The sequence below is a fragment of the Oncorhynchus masou genome, chromosome 12 (assembly GCF_036934945.1).
Source record: "Oncorhynchus masou masou isolate Uvic2021 chromosome 12, UVic_Omas_1.1, whole genome shotgun sequence".
Lineage (NCBI taxonomy): Eukaryota > Metazoa > Chordata > Actinopteri > Salmoniformes > Salmonidae > Oncorhynchus > Oncorhynchus masou.
The window spans coordinates 82,001,203-82,025,277 of record NC_088223.1 but is presented as its reverse complement, the minus strand read 5'-3'; the positions used below and the strand labels follow the sequence as shown (position 1 = coordinate 82,025,277).

At 40.1% G+C, this 24,075-nt stretch overlaps 1 protein-coding gene across 11 annotated transcripts in view; it reads left to right on the top strand.

Moving 5' to 3' along the window:
• Positions 1-24,075, top strand: part of LOC135550935 (disks large homolog 2) — a 291,390-nt gene that overhangs the window by 238,809 nt on the left and 28,506 nt on the right. For 7 of the 11 annotated variants that reach the window (XM_064982190.1, XM_064982192.1, XM_064982188.1 and 4 more), the window contains 7 exons: positions 7,045-7,214; positions 7,595-7,731; positions 8,470-8,614; positions 9,260-9,431; positions 11,987-12,046; positions 13,676-13,819; positions 23,654-23,810. In XM_064982190.1, the coding sequence (XP_064838262.1) occupies positions 7,045-7,214; positions 7,595-7,731; positions 8,470-8,614; positions 9,260-9,431; positions 11,987-12,046; positions 13,676-13,819; positions 23,654-23,810 (985 nt within the window). The remainder of the gene's footprint in view (positions 1-7,044; positions 7,215-7,594; positions 7,732-8,469; positions 8,615-9,259; positions 9,432-11,986; positions 12,047-13,675; positions 13,820-23,653; positions 23,811-24,075) is intronic. The other 4 variants (XM_064982195.1, XM_064982198.1, XM_064982191.1 and 1 more) reach the window with 3 other exon arrangements.

Below are 24,075 nucleotides of genomic sequence, written 5' to 3'. Positions count from 1 at the left end.
GATTAAATTCAAAACTGTAACTCGGCCATTCAGGAACGTTCACTGCCTTCTTGGTAAGCAACACCAGTGTAGATTTGACCTTGTGTTTTAGGTTATTGTCCTGCTGAATGGTGAATTCATCTCCCAGTGTCTGGTGGAAAGTAGACTGAACCAGGTTTTCATCTAGGATGTTGACTGTTCTTTGGTTTACTTTTTTATCTTAAAAAACTCCCCAGTCCTTAATGATTACAAGCATACTCATAACATGATACAGTCACCACTATGCTTGACATTATGGAGTGTTAGTCAGTAATGTGTTGTATTGGATTTTCCCCAAACGTTACACATTGCATTCAGGACAAAAAGTTAATTGCTTTGCCACATTTTTTTGCAGTATTGCTTTAGTGCTTTGTTGCAGACAGGATACATGTTTTTGAATTCTGTACAGGGTCCTTTTTTTCCACTCTCACTCTGCCAGGTTAATATTGTGGAGTAACTACAATGTTGTTGTATCACAGCATTAAACTCTGTAACTTTTGAAGTCACCATTCGCCTCATGGTGAAATCCCTGAGCGGTTTCCTTCCTCTCCGGCAACTGAGTTGGGTAGGACACCTGTATATTTGTAGTGACTGGGTATATTGATACACCATTAAAAGTGTAATTAATATCTTCATCATGCTCAAAGGGATATTCAATGTCTGCTTTTTTTACCCATCTACCAATACTAACTTTTCTTTGCGAGGCATTGGAAAACCTCCCTGGTCTTTGTTGTTGAATCTGTGTTTAAAGTTCGCTGTTCAACTGCGGGAACTTACAGATAATTGTATCAAAAATCATGTTATTTACTCCTGAACTTATTTAAGCTTGCCATAACAAAGGAGTTGAATACTCAAATTGAATTAATTTGTAAACATTTTGAAAAACATTATTCCACTTTGACCTTATGAGGTATTGTGTGTAGGCCAGTGGCAAAATGTCTCAATTTAATCAATTTTAAATTCCGGCTGTAACACAAAAAATGGTGTAACATGTCAAGGGGTGGGAATACTTTCTGAAGGCACTGTATACAGTTGAAGTCGGAAGTTTACATACACTTAGGTTGGAGTCATTTAAACTCGTTTTTCAACCACTCCACACATTTCTTGTTAACACACTATAGTTTTGGCAAGTCGGTTAGGACATCTACTTTGTGCATGACACAAGTAATTTTTCCAACAACTGTTTACAGACAGATTATTTCACTTATAATTCACTGTATCACAATTCCAGTGGGTCAGAAGTTTACATACACTAAGTTGACTGTGCCTTTAAACAACAGAAAAATTCCAGAAAATGATGTCATGGCTTTAGAAGCTTCTGATAGGCTAATTGACAGTCAATTGTAGGTGTACCTGTGGATGTATTTCAATGCCACCCTTCAAACTCAGTGCCTCTTTGCTTGACATCACTGGAAATCAAAAGAAATCAGCCATGACCTCAAAAAAAAATCGTAGTCCTCCACAAGTCTGGTTCATCCTTGGGAGAAATTTCCAAATGCCTGAAGATACCACGTTCATCTGTACAAACAATAGTACGCAAGTATAAACACCATGGGACCACGCAGCCGTCATACCGCTCAGGAAGGAGACACGTTCTGTCTCCTAGAGATGAACATACGTGGTGCGAAAAGTGCAAACCAATCCCAGAACAACAGCAAAGGACCCTGTGAAGACGCTGGAGGAAACAGATACAAAAGTATCTGTATCCACAGTAAAACGAGTCCTATATTGACATAATCTGAAAGGCCGCTCAGCAAGGAAGGAGCCACGGCTCCAAAACTGCCATAAAAAGCCAGACTACAACTGCAGATGGGGACAAAGATCGTACATTTTGGAGAAATGTCCTCTGGTTTGATGAAACAAAAATAGAACTGTTTGGCCATAACGACCATCTCAACCGTGAAGCACAGGGGTGGAAGCATCATGTTGTGGGGGTGCTTTGCTGCAGGAGGGACTGGTGCACTTCACAAAATACATGGAGTCATGAGGAAGGGAAAATGATGTGGATATATTGTTAGCAACATCTCAAAACATCTGTCAGGAAGTTGAAGCTTGGTCACAAATGGGTCTTCCAAATGGACAATGACCCCAAGCACACTTCCAAAGTTGTGGCAAATTGGCTTAAGGACAACAAAGTCAAGGTATTAGAGTGGCCATCACAAAGCCATGACCTTAATCCTATAAAAAACATGTGGGCAGAACTGAAATGGGTTTGCGAGCAAGGAGGCCTACAAACCTGACTCAGTTACACCAGCTCTGTCAGGAGGAATGGGCCAAAATCCACCCAACGTATTGTGGGAAGCTTGTGGAAGGCTACCCGAAATGTTTGACCCAAGTTAAACAATTTAAAGGCAATGCTACCAAATACTAATTGAGTGTATGTAAACGTTTGACCCACTGGGAATGTGATGAAAGAAATAAAAGCTGAAATAAATTATGCTCTCTACTATTATTCTGACATTTTACATTCTTAAAGTAAAGTGGTGATCCTAACTGACTGAAAACAGGGAATTTTTACGAGGATTAAATGTCAGGAATTGTGAAAATCTGAGTTTAAACGTATTTGGCTAAGGTGTATGTAAACATCCGACTTCAACTGTATACCCACAGTAAAACATGTAAACTTCTGACCCACTGGGAATTTTCACTAGGATTAAATGTCAGGAATTGTGAAATACGGAGTTTAAATGTGTTTGGCTAAGGTGTATGTAAACTTCTGACTTCAACTGTAATGCTATGTTTTGAAGGCTCTATCATGTAATGGATAGGCTGAAAGGGTTTGTTTTCAGATTTTCCCCCAAATGTTATCTTACTTTGAGAGCTGTTCTTTGACCATTTGTTCCATAAATCTACCATTCACATTGTCTCTGTTCGTCATGGTAGTCATTTGGGTTAACGTTACCGCTTCATTGGATTGCATTTATTCCCGAAACTATCCCTAAACACCCCAATATAAATCTCACATGTGGTACTATGGCAGACTATATGCTATAACAGTATTACTCCTTGTAGAAGTCATTTGAGCCAAACGAAAGTCTTCTTTAAGAGGTGGTGGGTAAATAATCAGTTCTAGATTCGGTGTGAGTCAAGAGAGAAATGTCACTTAGAGAAGCAATTACATGCTCTCTCTGTTTTACCCTTGCCTGACTTTGGGGAGCTCTGCTCAGCTTTGGATAAATCACACTAGCGTGTCCAATGAATGTTTTGTTTTCTAAGATGTGCACAGAGACTAATGCATTAGTGGGAAAGGCCTACCGTCTCAAAGACACAATGGGTTTTGACACTGTTTAAGTATTATAGTCAGGCACACTTCTCCTCTTGTGGTAATTTATTCACTGCACAGTCCGGGGAATGTAGCATAACATTACTTATTCTAAGCACATTGTTGCTCTTACGTTGTAGCTGAATGTAAATAGGAAATACTCAAAAGCTTTTCTCTGGGAGCACTCTACAAAACTTAAGACTTTTGGGATGCTTAGAGCACCACTTCGTTCGCAAGATAACAGAAACTAAAAGGGAAGTTCAGGATTTTACAACTTGATGTTCGATGATTCCGCAACCTGAAAGTAGTCTATGGGCCAAGAGAAACTTTCATCCATGCTTCCGTTTTCTTTAACCAGCCGCTACAAACTCCAGTTAACTTTAGCAACCTCTAGCTGACAATCAATGGATGTGGTAGGGGCAATCGTGCAATCTTTTTTTTGTGTGTGTGTGGGGGGGACCCAATTACTGGACATTTTAATAAATGGATCACTAGTCACTTTAAATGCCACTTTAAATAATGCCACTTTAATAATGCTTATATATCTTATATTACTCATATCACATGTATATACTGTATTGAGACCCAATTACTGGACATTTTAATAAATGGATCACTAGTCACTTTAAATGCCACTTTAAATAATGCCACTTTAATAATGTTTATATTTCTTACATTACTCATATCACATGTATATACTGTATTTTATACCATTTACTGCACCTTGCCTATGCCCCTCGGCCATCGCCCATCCATATACTTACATGTACATATTCTCATTCACCCCTTTAGATTTGTGTGTATTAGTTAGTTGTTGGGAATTGTTAGATTACTTGTTAGATATTACTGCACTGTTGGAACTAGAAGCACAAGCATTTCGCTACACTCAAATTAACATCTGCTAACCATGTGTATGTGACCAATAAATTTGATTTGATGTAAGGGATTACAAAAAAACAGTAAATGCAATCCGTTACCAGCAAAAATATTGTAATCAAATTACAGATACTTTTGAAAAACGAGATGATTACTTCGAGGATTACTTTGAAATTCAGAAAGGATGTTTGCGATAAAAAATATTTGACACTTCTCTGTTTTCTCAATGACATTCAAAGCAGCATTGAAAAAAGGCGCAAGTTTAAGTTTGTTACACCTGAGTGAGTCTGACCACAAGTCAGAGAGCACTATAATGACACACCAAATGTGTTTGATGGATCGCAGGAAAGGAGCAGGAATAGGCTTTTGTAGGCTACAGTCCAAGCTATGTCTTCCAATGGTGTGACTACTGTCGGCATCCAAAGATTATCCAACTTGAATAAACGCTTGTAGGTAAGGATGACAGCAGTGGTGTAGTCTATGGCGATACGGATATCACTTATTATTTATATCTATGTAGCGCATTGATGTAATCACACTGCTGTTCTCTCATTTAACTATTTGCGCCTCACGGATTGTGGTTGTTGTGGATGGCTGTTCACAAATCTAAATATCTATTTGAAACCAATAATGGTTGAATTCAAGAAGTTGAATCTACCTATCAGTCATTGTTTTTCTAACCAGTGGACAGGCAGTGAAAAATGCGCTCTTGCGACAGCTGCATAGTGCAAATCCCAGCCTATGGAATAAAAGTGTGGCTTTTATTGCTCAATCTACTTCATGGTGATAAAAAAATTCATAGGTTTAATGGACACATACTCAAACTTGCACACTTTTGATAGACTTAAAGGGGCAATCTGTAGTTTGCTAGATCAATTTTTGGACTTATAAATTATATATACACTACCGTTCAAATTTTGGGGTCACTTAGAAATGTCCTTCTTTTTGAAAGAAAATTGTAAAAAATTGTCCATTAAAATAACATCAAATTGATCAGAAATAAAGTGTAGACATTGTTAATGTTGTAAATGACTATTGTAGCTGGAAACAGCAGATTTTTTTATGGAATATCTACATAGGCGTACAGAGGCCCATTATCAGAAACCATCACTCCTGTGTTCCAATGGCACATTGTGTTAGCTAATCCAAGTGTATCATTTTAAAAGGCTAATTGATCATTAGAAAACCCCTATTTAATTATGTTAGCACAGCTGAAAACTGTTGGTCTGATTAAAGAAGCAATAAAACTGGCCTTCTTTAGACTAGTTGAGTATCTGGAACATCAGCATTTGTGGGTTCGATTATAGGCTCATAATGGCCAGAAATAAAAAACTTTCTTCTGAAACTCGTCAGTCTATTCTTCTTCTGAGAAATGAAAGCTATTCCATGCGAGAAATTGCCAAGAAACTGAAGATCTCGTACAACGCGGTGTACTACTCCCTTCACAGAACAGGGCAAACTGGCTCTAACCAGAATAGAAAGAGGAGTGGAAGGCCCCGGTGCACAACTGAGCAAGAGCACAAGTACATTAGAGTGTCTAGTTTGAGAAACAAACACCTCACAACTCCTCAACTGACAGCTTCATTAAATAGTACCCACAAAACACCAGTCTCAACGTCAACAGTGAAGAGAATCCAGGATTCTGACCTTCTAGGTAGAGTTCGTCTGTCCAGTGTCTGTGTTATTTTGCCCATGTTAAATCTTTTCTTTTTATTCGCCAGTCTGAGATATGGCGTTTTCTTTACAACTCTGTTTTCTTTACAACTCCTCTATTGGAGGGATACGACACAATTCTTCCACGATAAATTCCATAATTTGGTGTTTTGTTGATGGTCGTGGAAATCGCTGTCTCAGGCGCCGCTCCAGAATCTCCCATAAGTGTTCAATTGGGTTGAGATCTAGTGACTGAGATGGTCATGGCATATGGTTTACATCGTTTTCATGCTCATCAAACCATTCAGTGACCACTCGTGCCCTGTGGAAGAGGGCATCCTGGATGAGCCCACTCCCATCAGGATAGAAATGATTCACCATAGGTTGGAGGTGATCCCTCAGAATGACATTTATTGAATGACAACCCTCAGAATGACATTTATTGTGCATTTATTGGTGTTCACCTTGTCTTCTAAGGGGTTGAGTGGAACTTGACCATACCAGGAAAATGCACCCCACACCATAACAGAGCTGCCAGAACTCTCATTTACTTAAGTGCTTCCTTTATTTTGTCAGTTACCTGTAGTTTTAGTAAGCAGTAGGAAAGACATGTTTTGGACACGGACAAATTATATTTTTAGTTCAGAATGAAATACCTTTTTATGAAGCATATGGTGCAAACATTTTGCTTTGCTGGGGTGTGTGCTAATAAATACACCCCAACTGTTCAGTAGTTGAACAGCTGTATAATAATCAGACATTCAACTTTGGGCATTGTACTGGAAATGCATATAGTGTACTTTCTGCAAACTAACAAAACTCACTGCTGTCCAAGGCTTCATGCTGAGGATAAAAACACAGCTATTATACATGTGTAAATAGGCAGAATCTCTCGCTCTGCTTGAGTGTGTGTGTGTGTGTGTGTGTGTGTGTGTGTGTGTGTGTGTGTGTGTGTGTGTGTGTGTGTGTGTGTGTGTGTGTGTGTGTGTGTGTGTGTGTGTGTGTGTGTGTGTGTGTGTGTGTGTGTGTGTGTGTGTGCATAGGATCCCAGCTGGTCCCTTACAATGCGCCTCAGGAGAGTTCTGGCCTTAAACGCGGGGACATGGATATTTGTGGCCTCTCTTCACTGGGTCAAAGGCTAACACTGCAGCAGGGGCCCTCTGCCACACACGCTCACACACAAATACTGTTTCCCAGGTTTGCTCTCATGTTCCCATCCTCTTCCTTCCTTGCAGAGTGAATGACTGCATCCTGCGGGTGAATGATGCCGACGTGTCTGAGGTGTCCCACAGTAAGGCAGTGGAGGCCCTGAAGGTGGCTGGCTCTATTGTCAGGCTGTACGTTCGCCGGAGGAGACCCATGCTGGAAACTGTCATTGAAATCAAACTCATCAAAGGACCAAAAGGTTACTAAACTCCCTTTCCTTTGTTTGTCTATCTATAACCATGCACATCCAATATTCTTTGTTTTGTTCAGTATTTTATCATTGGGGGATTTGTACTCACTTCTGTTGGCAGGAATTGAGACAAACCCACTGAAATCAATTTAACATGCTACACTGGCCGCAGAAGCGGCACATCAGTGAAGCAGCAAAAACACAAGGTTCTCTTTGCTGAACCATCTTCTTACGCTTCAAATCTACTTTCTAGCGCTACAGTTGTCTGTAAAGCATACCTTGCTGATACAAGTGGCGTGTGCTTGTGATCTGGAGGCAGCAGGCTAGACCACTAAACCACCCTGGGCCACAACACATCCTTTTTCAACCTCCACCCTATTTCTCATCAGGGCTGGGCTTCAGCATCGCAGGAGGGGTGGGCAATCAGCACATCCCGGGGGACAACAGCATCTTTGTCACTAAGATCATAGATGGAGGTGCAGCACAGAAGGACCAGCGCTTGCAAGTTGGAGACCGGCTGCTTATGGTAAGTTACTGCAGCTTCACTATACCTGCACTGCCCTGTCCTCATACCGCATAGGTGGACCACTAACATACTGTACTGTGAAAGCGTTGTACTGCATAACAACCTTCATAACACATGTATTCAACATCATTCATGAGGGTTTTCAAAATAAAATAGTGATTTATTTATTTATATTTTAGCCATTTAGCAGACGCTCCTATCCAAAGCAACTAGGATTAAGTGCCTTGCTCAGGGACACATTGACAGATTTTTCACCGAATTGGGCCGGGGATTCGAAGCAGAGATTTTGGTTACTGGCCCAACACTCCTAACCGCTAGGCTACCTGCCAACATTGTACAACGGAGGAGTCAATAGTGTTTCAGAAGGTTGTATACAATAAAATATACATTTATGTTGTATAATAGATATATATATATTTGTAAAGTTATTTAATGAGACTTTTATTTTAAAAATCCTTATGAAGGTTGTTATACAGTATAATTCTTCCACAGCAATACACAAAGGTATTATGTTGTTGCAACACACCCTTTTTCAGAAGAGTGAGTTTCTTAACTGCAGGTTAATTCAACTAGCTACCTTCCTGCTGCCTCCAGCTCCGGGGGGCCACAGCCATCGTAATCTGCATTTGGCAGCACCAAGTAGCATGATGTCGGTCTGGCATGTGAGGAATAGAACACAAGGTTTAACCGTCTTACGCAATGCCTGTGATTTTCTCCATGCTCTCTCCACCCCAACAGGTGAACAACTACACTCTGGAAGAGGTCTCCCACGAGGAGGCTGTAGCCATACTGAAGAACACTTCTGACGTTGTGTACCTGAAGGTGGGCAAGCCCACCAGTGTTTACTTATCAGATCCCTATGGGCCACCTGATATCACACACTGTGAGTTTCACCTCTTTCTCACCGCTCTACCCACCCGTGCTCCAGCGTGAAATTTCCACCAGCAACAGATCTAGGATCAATTTCCCCTTCCCCCATCCTGACCTTAAGTGGGGGGCAGTGCAAAACTAACCCAAGATCACCGCCTAGTGGCAACTTTACCCTAGTCCCCCACCTGTAGAGAGACCATTTTAGTTTGGAGTCCAAATAGTGTACAAGAGACCAACACTTAAATGACAGATTAAACCTGTATGAGTAACCTCTACTGTTCTAGATCAGGGCAGTAATCTTTCACTTTGCAAATTAATGTTTCGATTCACTCTGATGCAGCATGTTTGTTCAACTCTTTAGTATCATCCCTGAGTTTAGATAGAGCCTCAATTTGAATGAGATGTGTGTAGTGATTGTTTTTGAGTGCATTGTGCATAGTGTCATGTACATTTGAATGCCAAATCATTGGATTTAGTCATATTTCTATTGTGTTTTTAGATAATCTATTATGCCAATGTTCCAACATTGTGTGAGCCTCTAAATGTGTGAGCCTCTAAATTATATATATTTGATTAAGTGATTGGTTGATTGATACGTGTAGTCAATAACTGAATGCTGAAGTCTGACGAGCAATGTACACAACTGTTTTCTTTCCAGCATTCTCTCCAGCAATGGAAAATCATATCTCTTCCGGGGGCAACAACGGCACTCTGGAGTACAAGTGCAGTCTTCCCCCCATGCCCATCTCTCCTGGAAGGTACTCCCCCCTCCAAAAACACTTACTCGGGGAAGAGGACATTAACAGGTTGGATGGTTTTTCCTTCTTACGGTAATTACATCCCTTCCTACCAGACGGCAGTAGTATTACAGGTAGAGCCTCTGTCACTCCACCCCATGTTCTATGGAAACTCAAAAGCAATCTTAAATGACGTTACAAGTTGTGTTGGCATTGATTGCTTTGGGGATGTGTCCTCCTGCCCCAACCTCCCTTCCCACCTCCTTAGTCCCTGCTGTTTTCATCCTGTGCTCTGTGTTTTGCACTTGTGAGTCCTGTTGTTCAACTGTGTTGTCTTGTTGCACTGTTTTTAATCTGGCGCTACTTTGTAGAGACACATGTGAAGATATGCTGAAGGGTGGCATGGTCAGTGTGTGCACCTTTTCCACCTTGCTGTAGGTTTTTAAGCTTGCTCTTTGAATCTAATAATATAATGTATGTGAAAATGTGCCAGACTATTATGGATCTGAATAATTGATTCAATTTAACGGTCCAATGGAAGTGTTTTTATCTTAATATCAAATCATTTCTGGGTAACAGTTAATAGATTTTCCACTAAAGTTTCTACTAAAGGAGAGAAGTGGAGTGTTATGCTGGAGTAATATAGTGATGAGGCTTGTGGTGATGTTGTATTCTCCTGCCGGTCACTGTATGGATCATAATTTTGTCCCTGGCGCATGGCAGACATGTTACTCCAAGCGACATCCAGGCTGTGTGTTGATTGGCTCAATGCCCAGGCAAATTCAGAGCAACACAAAATGACTTAGCAGTCCTTATGGAGAAAATATGTTTCAAACCTCATCAACCTCAACATCAGCGTTCTAGAACAGAAAGACAGTCTTGATCACTACAAGACAAACTAAGACAACTGCAAGTTAATTTAGTAACTTCCTACTGTACCACATCAATCGAATTTGTCTTCTTGATATGTTTGATAAATTAAACAGAATGCATAAATACTATAGTGCCATAACATTTCAATATATGTTTTAATCTGCACAGTTTTGCATCTGTAAAATAAAAAAATATTGTAGTGTTTTAGTTCAAAGATTCATACAGTTGAGAATTGAATAGATGGTTTGAGATAGAAAGCACACTGGACTTTAATTCAGAGGGTGGCCCCACTAGTTAACAGGGTTGGGGTCAATTTGAATTGAAGTCAGTCAATTCAGGAAGTGATTCAAATTTTTTATTTGTTCAATTATCGAATAGGAATTGCAGTTTACTTCCTGAATTGACTAACTTCAATTCAAATTACCCCAACCCTGCTAGCTTATAGAGAACCAAACCTGCTAGCTTATAGAGAACCAAACCTGCCATAAATAAATGCAGATGTAAATAGATAAATACATGAATAAATAAATACATTCACACATAAATAGATAAATACATGAATAAATAAATACATTCACACATAAATAGATAAATAATTATTAGCCCTTATTAATTTTATTCATTTATATTGACTTCATTTATTTATTTTTGTATTTCTTGCTCCAATATGATAATGAGGGGGTGTAAAAGAAAACGTATGTGGGTGGTATCCAACACACCATTGGTTGATCAAAGTCAAGACGTGTTGCTCTATTGCATTATTGAAGAATGAAAATGAAGTCACTCTTCATACTGTCCTGATGGGAAAAGTAAGCTCATTCTTAATGTTTCTACAAGAGGCAGCTAGCTGGGAGCTGGGATCTGATTGGGTTTCATCAAAAAAGCTCAGAGAAGTGAGCGAGAGAGTGCAGGAGGAGAGGAGAGATATCTGGGTCTTTGCTGTACTGCAGCATGCTCAGAGCTGTGGCCAAGTAGAGGCATCACGAGTCTGGGCCATGCGACATAGTATAGGGGTAGTAGGGGGAGGGGGAGAGGGGTGGGGGTATAGTACTGGGAGAGATAGAAAGTGGGCCACTGAGCAGGCAGGCTTACATCCAACCACACTGATTTAATCTGCAGGAGAAAAGCATGGCTAATGCTGCCCTACAACCAACGGAGCATCTCACACACACACACACACACAGAAACACATACAGACACACACACACAAACAGTCTTAAAGTAATGCACATGCAAGTGTTTTAGAAAACCTCTTAAAATATACAAAATAAATAGCACAGAAATGCACACATAATGGACACAAATCGTTACTAATTTGATCAATCACTCACTCGTTACATTAGTTAAATGTAAGGTGCTACATTATTGATCCATATCAACCAGGAACCTGTAGCAATTAGGACTTTGGCATTTTATAAATGCATTAAGTGGTGGTTCCTCTTATAGTCTCTTTTGTAAGGAATTTATTTCTGTTTTTCAAGTCCAGCAATTCACCCTGACCAAACACTTTGTGTCATCCTCTGTAGCATGCGTCCAACTGTTTGTTTTGTCAAACACAAAAACACGTGCATGATTTTTGTTCTTCATTTAGTTTTTATGCTAAATGCCAACAAACTATATTGTAAATATAAAGCTATTGGTGTTCGTAATTCTAATTCATAAAACCAAGTAAAATCTAATTCTGTTTGCAGTTTCTTTCGGTCTTCTTGGCGTTGCCTCTCTGATTCGGACTATTATTGCTCCTCCTTTATTGGTCTTATCTCTTCCCCAATCAGAAATGCCTCGATAGATGACGGGGAGGCTCACAGGTTTGAGTCGCAGCACTTCCAGTTGAGGTGAGACTTTTCAAAACGGCCGCTGACTTGGCCCTCATGTTTGCTCTCTCATTCCATCTGTGACACATCTCTTTCCTAATTTTGTCTTTAAATACAACACAGCCTATACAGAGTGGCAACAATTTCATGTGCAAAAGTAATGTGCAAATCACCAAAATTACCATAAACCTCATTGTAATCTGGCAGTGTGATTTAACAACTTGCATTATAAAGAGGTGGCTATTTATGTATATGTATTTATTTTTATTTATTTAACCATGAAAATCCCATTGAGACACAGGGTTATTTTTGGCAAAGGAGACGTGGCCAAGTACGTGGCAGCAATCAATACAACACCATCGTTTTACACATATATGCAGGCTACAAAGGTAGAGAGAGTTTACCCAGATTGGCTTTGTAAATGAACACGTACTAATATCTGCGCACATAAAGCAAGGTCCAACCCACCATATGGTTCAAGGTGCAATTTTGGGTGACTTTGCATTTGTAACAATGTGTAAGGAAGCATGATAAACAGAGTCCTGTCTCTTTAACACAAAAGAGGCTGCATGCATATACAATACGTTTCATTTTACTATGCTCAAGTTAAATATACTGTATGTATATATATATATATAGAGAGAGAGAGAGAGAGAGAGAGAGAGAGAGAGAGAGAGAGAGAGAGAGAGAGAGAGAGAGAGAGAGAGAGAGAGAGAGAGAGAGAGAGAGAGAGAGAGAGAGAGAGAGAGAGAGAGAGAGAGAGAGAGAGAGAGAGAGAGAGAGAGAGAGAAACCCTGGCATGATTACTGTAATCATATATATAGTGTATTTTTTAGAAATGTGCTGTCTGAGTAGCATCCGCCCATATTCATGTCAGTGTTTCTGTTCAAAGTATCCTTTTTCCCCCCTGAAAAGGCTTTAGTAACGTACTATGAATACCCATTGATAACATGAATGATAAAAATAAATAAATGAAGCTTAAAGTTTTTCATTTTGGACATTAATGACTAAAGTTTTTTTTCCCGATATGTGGCTGGCTAACGCACCATACACGTGGTAGTAGGCTTTCCTTTTTTGGTACAATCATGGTTCAAAGCACTTCGGTTCATGCAAAAAAACAAGTTAACATTTTTTTGATTAGTCTCAAAGATAAAGTGGATGGAAAACTCACGAGAGTGCAAATGCTAAAGCTATCTTGGAGTGTCAGACCTAGATAAGTGGAAGACTGCAGGAGGGCTCTTTGTGCGACAGCATGGGGGTTGAAAGAATGATTTTACCCCAGAAAGTGTCATTCAAATTCTGTAGAATAAAACATGTAACTATAGGCGCTTTTACATCTGAATTGCTTGCTGTTTGGGGTTTTAGGCTGAGTTTCTGTATAGCACTTTGTGACATCGGCTGATGTAAAACGGGCTTTATAAATACATGTGATTGATTGATAGGCGTTTTGCATTTAAAACAACAAAAACCTGAGTGCATATATACATGCTTTATAAACCAACTAAAGGTTGGCTTCTTCCTTTCCTATTTCACTCCCGCAACCTATGTGTTATTTCTCTCTCTCTCTCTCCCTCTCGCTGTCTCTCTCTCTGTCTCTCTCTCTCTCTCTGTACTAACCACTTTCTCTGCTCTTCTCTCGTACCCCCCCAGGCCTCCTGAGCCAGTTTACAGCACTGTGAACAAAGCACCTTCTCCCCACCACTATTCCCCCGTGGAGTGTGACAAAAGCCTCCTCCACTCCATACCCTTCCCTCACTATCACTTAGGCCTGCTCCCTGACTTCGAGATCACCAGGTATTCTACCCACTACCCGCTGCGTGGCCTAGCTTTGCATGGTATTGCATGGAGTGCCCATGCTCTCTTCATATCCTCACACACTCACTCGTTCCCAAAGTTCTGGCTCTCTGTAAGCCTGCATGACACTCATCCCTCTCTCTCCATGCCCCTACTCTCTTCCTATCCTAACTTTCTCACTCACTACCTCACTCACTCACTACCTCACACACTCACTCGTTCCCAAAGGTCTGGCTCTCTCTAAGCCTGCATGCCTCTCCTCCCTTGAGCTCCCTCTCTCTCCAGGGAGAATGGTCCTCTCTCTCCAGGGGGAATGGTCCTCTCTCCAGGGGGTATGGTCCTCTCTAAAGGGTCTGGTCTTCTCTCTTTAAGGGGTCTGACCCTGTCTCTCAATGTACGTGATTGGCCCGTCGGTCTCCCCGTCAGTCCCCATTACACCTCTGCTATTGACATGACTTGCCTTGCACCGTGTGTGACTTGAATGATAATGTTTCTTATTATCGTTATTTGTTTCTTTCTCAGTAAAAGTGCTATACTTAGTCTGGCTTTGATTATAAGTCCATTGAAAGTTATAAAATTGTAAGATGTTCGTGTCGATTGCATTGCCAACGGACTTTCTGACATTTTGTGACAAAACAAAACAACATTCCAAAATTGTGTTGGTTATCTGTTCTCATATGTCTTTAAGATGAATACACTTACTGTAAGTCACTCTGGATAAGAGCGTCTGCTAAATGATTCAAATGTAAATGAGAATCTTCTGTCTCAAAGGGGTCTGATCCAGTCCAAAACTGCTGGCCTTATCTTTCGCAAGCACAGGCAGTGTTGTTCAAAGTAAACATTTTTTCTTTGAAAAGCATCAGGGCATTTGGTAAATGTGGTTTGTTGAAGCCTATAGCAACTACTGTCAGAAGGACTCATAAAATGTAATTATGGAAGTCAGCATGGATCATTTTTACTCCAGTGCAATGGTTTTAGATGCACTTTTTGCAAAGCCGACTAAGAATTCCATTGAAATATGACATTGCTATTATGACGTTGCTATAATGTTCATTCAACGTGTTTTTGTCAGTTGGTGGGATCGTAGTGTTAAGGGGCAAGTGGTGATTGCATTGGTCATAGATATTAGAGATATTCTCAAACTATCTGAGATTAAAAAATAGTATATCTCTCTTTTTTAGCTCTCCCTAAACACATTGTAGTTGACACCACAAGCACTATCCTTCTGGGTCAGGACGGCCTTCACCTTCATTAATGTTTGCTTGTTTATTTAGAATTTCAATTATCTGTATTATTTTATGAAAACTAAAGTAATTCCTAATTGGCCTCGATGGGAGTTATAATAATTTACATATTGAAACATCAACAAGTACAGCAGTACTTCTTCTCATCAATTGAAATATAAGTATTGAGGTGCCACTTTATATGATAATTATCAAGATTCTGTTAGTGGTAAGCATACAATTACAGTTTGTGTCTTTGTTCTCCTATTAATAGCACTTTATCTTGTTTGTGCAGGGCTTTTTTATTATTTCATCCTGTTTATTATTTATGCATGAGCAGCGTATCTATGGATACAATCAGCAGAGCTGGGGAGTGTGATGGCATTCATGAATAAGGCATAAGGTGTTATGGATGCTGTTAGGACCAGATGAGTTCAAGTGAGCCGTCTGAGCTTCATCCATATTGTTCATGTTTGACCAACCTAATACAATACAATACTAACAGAATACTGTACACTGAAGGTTAAGGCGGTTAAAGGATCACTTTACTCAAAAAAAAAAACATCTCTAGTGTTTTGATACATTTTCTAGATTAGCAGTTCCGTTTTCATCAGTCTTTTTGATTTTTACTGAAAGTGCTTTATCTTGAAAGCTTAACTGCTAACACGCATCATTTTGTGGGACTACGATTCCCCACATGGCAGCTTCTTGCCATTGTTGCTAGCTATCTGACTGTCCAGAATCATTACAACACGGAACCACGTGGTGACACAGACCAATCACGGGCTGGCAGGCTACGAGGAGGCTCACTCCCTCATGCACGTTCTTTGCACGTGTCTCTCAGGTAGAATGAAAATGACTACATCAACCATGATCCTTTGCTACTTACGGCCACTTTCTCCATGATCTTTAGCAATTTTGTTGGGTGCCATTCAGCCGTATTCAGTAATATGGCGCGCTTCAAATTAAAATATTTCCGGCTTCATGCGCCGTCGGGAGTTTTCCATAGGAGTACGTGGCTGATGTCAGAGCTATCACCATCTAATGGTTTTATGTCTATGGAATGGAGACTTGGCACTTCCTGCATCATATTTCAATGGATAAGCCTGCTGTCCATTATGCAAGTAATTGCAGCGCTTGTTAGATATTTATTAATGAAATGGTGTTGTTCACATGTGGCAGCCTAAAGGAGAGGCGGAGTAGGGTTTGTTTTTGTATTTGTTCAAAGTTAAACTTACAAGGGATATTTCAAACTGCTGACACTTATGTGGGCATTGACAATGGTTCAAATGAATGGCATATGTTGTTTTATTTGCTGTTGAAGAGTCACCCAGTTGAAGCACACTATGGTAGATCTTTATCAAGGCGGCAGGGTAGCCTAGTTGTTAGAGCGTTGGACTAGTAATCGAAAGGTTGCAAGTTCAAATCCCCGAGCTGACAAGGTACAAATCTGTCGTTCTGCCCCTGAACAGGCAGTTAACCCACTGTTCCTAGACCATCATTGAAAAGAAGAATTTGTTCTTAACTGACTTGCCTAGTTAAATAAATAAAATCAAGCTCTGACCATGTGGATGAACCCAAAATTTGATTTAGTAATTTGTATGATTGTTTTTTTTTAACCATTTGTCAGAATGTAGCTTTACTTGGCATCCTTCCATACCATTTGTATTGTGTACATATTTTATTTATTTTTTTATTTCACCTTTATTTAACCAGGTAGGCAAGTTGAGAACAAGTTCTCATTTACAATTGCGACCTGGCCATATGTGTCACACAAATGCTTCTCTGGCTTAAAATGACAAGTAGGGATGAAAGGATGTTCATAGATTTTTTCTGGATGTGCCGACTCAATATTGAATTCATTTCATTTCGATGACTTTCCCTACTCTTGATGTGTCTTGACATGTCAAACATTGTTAACTGAGATGCATTTGAGAACCATCAAATGGGATTCAATAATCCTTTATTGATAGGTCAAGGGTAGTTGACAGAAATTATTGATGTACTGGAGGGTGAATTTGCCCCTAGACACTGATCTTGGGTCATTTTTCCCACTGATGGTTAATTTTAGGTTTGGGGGAGGGGAAGCTGAACCTAGATCTGTACCTAGAGGAAACTTTACCCAATCTACCAGGATATCAGAGTTTAATTTAGTCCACCTGAATTTAATAATGATTTTATTAGCTATTTCAATGTTTTAATAAGGAGCCTTAGCTACTGTCTCCTTTTACAGAGACTTAGCAAGAGCCTCACAATCACAGAGCCTCACAATCACAGAATACCAGAACATTTTAGTATGTCATTAAAAAAAGGTGACCATTTTGTCTAGTTGCTCATTGGTAGGCATAACCACTTCTTTGAACCATTATTAACTGGAAGGCAGTGGTTACGTCCCAAATGGCACACTATTCCATATATAGTGCACAATTTTGACCAGGGCCCTTAGGGTGCAGGTCAAAAGTAATGCACTATGTAAGGACTAAGGTGCTATTTGAGACATAGAACATGTTATTTGGATTGCCTTGTCACCCTTTTTTTTGGGGGGGGGGGGGCATTTCCTCAATATTGTGGGCTAAGTGCACTGCCACTTTCATTCTTCTAATCCAATTACAACCCTAGAGAGCTGTGCTTTGCCATTCAACTTCTCAGAGGGAGCAGGAAATAATCAAATCGTATCTTTTTTAAAAACCTCTTCCTCTAGAATGCAACGGGGTGTGCAGTCCCATGCATTTCTCAAAGGATTAACCCAATGGGCAAAAACTGGTTCAATTAACTTTGTTTCCACGTCATTTCGACAGAAAGAATCAACTTGATGGCGTTGACTGATTGGATTTGCAAAAAGTCATCAACTTAAGGGAATTTCATTTATTTTTTTTACCCAACTTTTAACCTAAATCCAATGACATGGTATTTTCTTGTTGAATTCACGTTAGTTGAAAACTCAACCAAATGTGAATCAAAACTAAACGTTGAACTGACATCTGTGCCCAGTGGGATGTATTCACCTCTCATTCTACTGTAAATTGAGTAGGTTGAGTGGGAACTGCTTCAACACAAGTACTTAGATAGCATGGTCATGTTCTATGTACTGTCTTGTTGTCTCTATCAAAACTCCAATGGAAATCACTCAACTTTATTTTGACCAGCGTTGACAATGCATGAAGGTTGAAAATAAATGTTTTTGGCCAGTTGACATGTTTAAGCAGCCTACCCAACCATCTGCATTCAAAATGTCAGTTTACTTCTCACTTTCATGGCATTCTCCCAGCAATATTTTCATATTTTAACACTTTAATATCAAAGGACCTGCATGAGTATAAAGATTCTGGTGAAGCCTAACAAAAGGTGAGATGAAATAAATTGGAGGCGAGAAGAGAACGGCATATCATGGAGCATGTTTAATGCGTAGGCGGGATTGGTTGTCTGAGCTTGTCCAGAGAAAGGTGGAATTCACAATGAGCTTTCTCTGATTGTTTGTTTCCCTGTTCGCCCACATGATTGTGTTGTGATGCCTGTGGTTGCCGTGGTGCTGCAATTGTCTGTTAGCTATTGCAGGTGTGCTGAATCGATATTCCAGAACTATGTTAGCATTAGCATTTTAACTGTAGGCTACCTCCCTGCATTCTAGCCTAGAATAGCCTCCCGTGGGCCTCTAGCTGCCTAACCATCCCGTTCTCCTTATCACTGGGTTGCAGCTGGCTGTGTTGGTGTCACAGGGGGCCTCCAGGGACACTGAGGGAGGGCGAGAGCCTGGCTTAAATCCCGTGTGTGTTCTAACAGAAGCATCAGGGTTGTATTCACTAGAAAACGGACGAGTCGAGAAGGACTACCTGAACTTGTCCATCTCAATAGTCTTTAAAAAGGGTGCATCTACCAATGAGAGAGGTGAAAGCGGCTTCTCATTCCTAGCAAGGGGGTAAACCATGTGCATTGTCTTAGCTGAGAATGCCTCTCAGTTATATACTCAAAGCTGGTCTGAGCACAGTTCATGAGTATTCTCTCAAGATTGTCTCAGATTCTTTGCGAATATGAGCCCCGAATCACAGAAAGACAAACATTTACATATCCCCATTTCCATTAATATAATTCCCAACCAATATTATCCGCTACATTAAGAAGATACGTGGATACGTTCAAATACGTGGCGTCATTTCAAGTTTGGTTTAAACTTTTGTGCCATATTAAGGGACATTCAGGTGCCATCTGGAGTTTGGTTGCCATCTAGTGTTACATTTTGGAAGCAATTTTCTGTTGAGTGCTGGCAGGTTGGCCGTTCCGACAATCCCTCAGCTGAAAACCAAAACAAGCTGTATAACAAAACATGCTGTATAAGCAAAACATGCTGTACAACCAAAACAAGCTGTATACCAAAACAAGTTATATAACCAAAACATGCTGTATATCCAAAACAAGCTGTATAACCAAAACATGCTGTATAACCAAAACATGCTGTATACCAAAACAAGTTATATAACCAAAACATGCTGTATATCCAAAACAAGCTGTATAACCAAAACATGCTGTATAACCAAAACATGCTGTATACCAAAACAAGCTATATAACCAAAACAAGCTGTATACAATGTTTTATAGGTGCTCTATTGCACGGGTATTCAAATCCGAGCCTGGAGGTCCGGACTATTGCTGGTTTAACCTGATAATTAATTGCACACACTAGGTGTCCCAGGTCTAAATCAGTCCCTTATTAGAGGGAAATCATTTAAATCAGCAGGGGAATTGGCTTCGAGGTCCAAATGTTTATTTGCCTGGGGTGATTGGAATTTGCTTGGGGTGTATTCATTACAGAAGCCGTTTACTGTTTAAGAACCAAATGGAAGCAAAAAGAGGAAATTAAACTGGGAGGGACCTACCTGAATTTGTCCAATAGAAACTCTTGTTTGCAACAGACAAAATATTTTGCAACAGAATCATTACACACCTGCTCTGTCGTGTCACAGTTCAAATTCGTGGTAGGCCTTTTCTTACAGGAAAGCTTACAATGATCACCATGCTCAGACAATGTCCTACACTAATCTTATTTCACACATTTTTTGAGACACACCTTAAAAATGTTTAGGTACCACTGCTTTACCCAAGTGCTTTAAATACCTATTTCACCGTTTGTTTGTTTTTTTACATTTATTTTTTACGTCATATACAAATGTGCCATTTTCACATGTACAGTTGAAGTCGGAAGTTTACATACACTTAGGTTGGAGTCATTAAAATAAATTTTCAACCACTCAAACAAATTTCTTGTTAACAAACTATAGTTTTGTCAAGTGGGTTAGGACATCTACTTTGTGCATGACATAAGTAATTTTTCCAACAATTGATTACAGACATATTATTTCACTTAATTCACTGTATCACAATCCCAGTGGGTCAGAAGTTCACATACACTAAGTTGACTGTGCCTTTAAACAGCTTGGAAAATTCCAGAAAATGATGTCATGGCTTTAGAAGCTTCTGATAGGCTAATTGACATCATTTGAATCAATTGTAGGTGTACCTGTGGATGTATTTCAAAGCCACCCTTCAAACTCACTGCCTCTTTACTTGACATAACTGGAAATCAAAAGAAATCAGCCATGACCTCAGAAAAAAAATTGTAGACGTCCACAAGTCTGGTTCATCCTTGGGAGCAATTTCCAAATGTCTGAAAGTACCACGTTCATCTGTACAAACAATAGTACACAAGTATAAACACCATGGGACCACGCAGCCGTCATACCGCTCAGGAAGGAGACGCGTTCTGTCTCCTAGAGATGAACATACTTTGGTGCGAAAAGTGCAAATCAATCCCAGAACAACAGCAAAGGACCTTGTGAAGATGCTGGAGGAAACAGGTACAAAAGTATCTATATCCACAGTAAAATGAGTCCTATATCGACATAACCTGAAAGGCAGAAGCCACTGCTCCAAAACCGCCATGAAAAAGCCAGACTACGGTTTGCAACTGCACCTGGGGACAAAGATCATACTTTTTGGAGAAATGTCTTCTGGTCTGATGAAACAAAAATAGAAATGTTTGGCCATAATGACCATTGTTATGTTTGGAGGAAAAAGGGAGAGGCTTGAAAGCCCAAGAACACCATCCTAACTGTGAAGCACGCAGGTGGGAGCATCATGTTTTTGGGGTGCTTTGCTGCAGCCCTCCTGGCATCATGAGGTAGGAAAATTATGTGGATATATTGAAGCAACATCTCAAGAAATCAGTCAGGAAATGACATCTTGGTCGTAAATGGGTCTTCCAAATGGACAATGACCCCAAGTAAAGTTGTGGCAAAATGGCTTAAGGACAACAATGTCAAGGTACTGGAGTGGCCATCACAAAGCCCTGACCTCAATCCTATTGATATGAGAAAGTGTGTGCGAGGAGGCCTACAAACCTGACTCAGTTACACCAGCTCTGTCAGGAGGAATGGGCCAAAATTCACCCAATTTATTGTGGGAAGCTTGTGGAAGCCTACTCAAAATGTTTAACCCAAGTTAAACAATTTAAAGGCAATGCTACAAAATACTAATTGAGTGTATGTAAACTTCTGACCCACTGGGAATGTGATGAAAGAAATAAAAGCTGAAATAAATGATTCTCTCTACTATTATTCTGGCATTTCACATTTCCACCATAAAGTGGTGATCCTAACTGACCTAAGACAGTGAATTTTTACTAGGATTAAATGTCAGAAATTGTGAAGAACTGAGTTTAAATGTATTTGGCTAAGGTGTATGTAAACTTACGACTTCAACTGTATATACTGGTGTGGTGCTGAATATATGAAGTATAAGATCAGTGAAGTGTTCCTTTAATACTCCAGTAGATGGCGATCGACTGTAGAACAAGTGTTAGGTCCTATCACAACAATCTAAGGGAACCTACATATCAGAAGGTAATCATACCCCTTGACTTATTCACATTTAGTTCTGTTAAAGCCTGAATTCAAAATTGATACAATACCCCATAATGACAAAGCGTATACATGTTTTTAGAGCATTTTGCAAATGTATTGAAAATGATATACAGAAATATCAAATTTACATAAGTATTCACACCCCTGAGTCAATACATGTTACAATACCTTTTGGTCTTTCTGGGTAAGTCTCTTAGAGCTTTACACACCTGCATTGTATAATATTTGCACATTATTCTTTTAAAAATTCTTCTAGCTCTGTCAAGTTGGTTGTTGATCATTGCTAGAAATCTTGTCATAGATTTTCAAGCCGACTTCAGTCAAAAGCCGACTTCAGACTTCAGTCATAACTTCACTATACTGAAAGGGATATTCAATGTCTGCTTTTTTTTTTACCCATCTACAAATATCTGCCCTTTGCGAGACATTGGTAAACCTCCCTGGTCCTTGTTTTTGAATCTGTGTTTGAAATTCACTGCAAGACTGAGGGACCTTACAGATAATTGTATGTGTGGGTTACAGCGATGAGGTAGTCATTCAAAAATAATGTTGAACACTATTATTGCACACAGAGTGCGGCTGGTTAGCCTAGTGGTTAGAGCGTTGGACTAGTAACCGGAAGGTTCCTAGGCCGTCATTGAAAATAAGAATTTGTTCTTAACTGACTTGCCTAGTTAAATAAAGGTATAAATAAAAATTGTGACTTGTTAAGCATGTTTTTAATACTGAACTTATTCAGGCTGGTCATAACAAATGGGTTGAATAGTTGACTCAAGACATTTCAGCTTTTCATTTTTCAGTAAATGTTTTCAAATTTGAAAAACATTATTCCTCTTTGACATAAGGTATTGTGTGTAGGCCAGTAAGACAATAACTCAATGTTATTTTAAATTCAGGCTGTAACACAACAAAATGTGGAAGAAGTCAGCACACACCTTTCTGAAGGCACTCCTGGGTCAGTGCCTTCAGAAAGGACTCACACCCCTGATGTGTGCCATTTTTCGATCACATTGAATAAGGTTACACGGGACCTGATCCTCGATCAGCATTCCTTCTCAGAGACACTTGACACATACGAACCAAAGTTGTTTGAAATGCATTTCTATCCATCACTATAGCTTGATCTCCAGACTTGATCTGTCCTTGTCCTGTCAATAAACTCAAGAAGAGACCTGGCTACCAACTCAGAACCATCTAGCTTTACTTTACAGATATTATTATGTAGATCATTTTGTGTTGGTTTGACAGAGACAGTGCTCCATTCACAGTAGATTGGTGGAACTGCAAGGAAAATCAGTCTCATCTCTCCAAAGAATTCTTGGGGAAGGTGTTCTCAGAATGTCCTGATTCCTATTTGACTTTATTCCAGTGGGAGCTGGTGACAGAGGCTAGCTCTGTCTTCATACGTGTCTGTGTGAGGAAGTGTGTGTGTGCGTGCACACTTTCCCCCTCACGCTCATGTGCAGGCTCCTCGTCTCCAGGAAACCAGTCAGAAATGGGACAATGATCTAAGTAGAGCACAATCCCCCTTTGGGCCTCTGCCATCTCCGTACTGTGCCCTGTACGCTCTATGTGCCAACGCATCTGTACTGCTTGGTTGTCTTTCTTCTTCTTATCTCTCCTGGACGGACAGTCAAGATGCTAAGCCCCTCGGACTCGGATGCTGAGCTGATGTACTATCTGACCTGTTTGTACAGGGATCCCAGGAGGATGGTCCTCCACAAGGGCTCCACAGGCCTGGGATTCAACATCGTGGGCGGGGAGGACGGAGAGGGCATCTTTGTCTCCTTCATCCTGGCGGGAGGGCCTGCCGACCTGAGCGGAGAGCTGCGGAGGGGAGACCAGATCTTGTCGGTGAGTTTACCCCAACAAACGCACAGGATGAAGTACACATTTATACTGATATTTTTTCTACATACACACAGGTATGTACATGTATTCATAAATATACTGAGACTTTAATGGACAAGATTATATCCATGAGATGTCCCATTTTCAAGATGGTCCTGAGAAACAGTCCCAGTACTAAGCCATTTTCGTATACTGTAAACAAAGACACTCTTATGTACACACAGTACAGTACAGTCGATACATGTGAGTGCAAACGCTTGCCGGCATT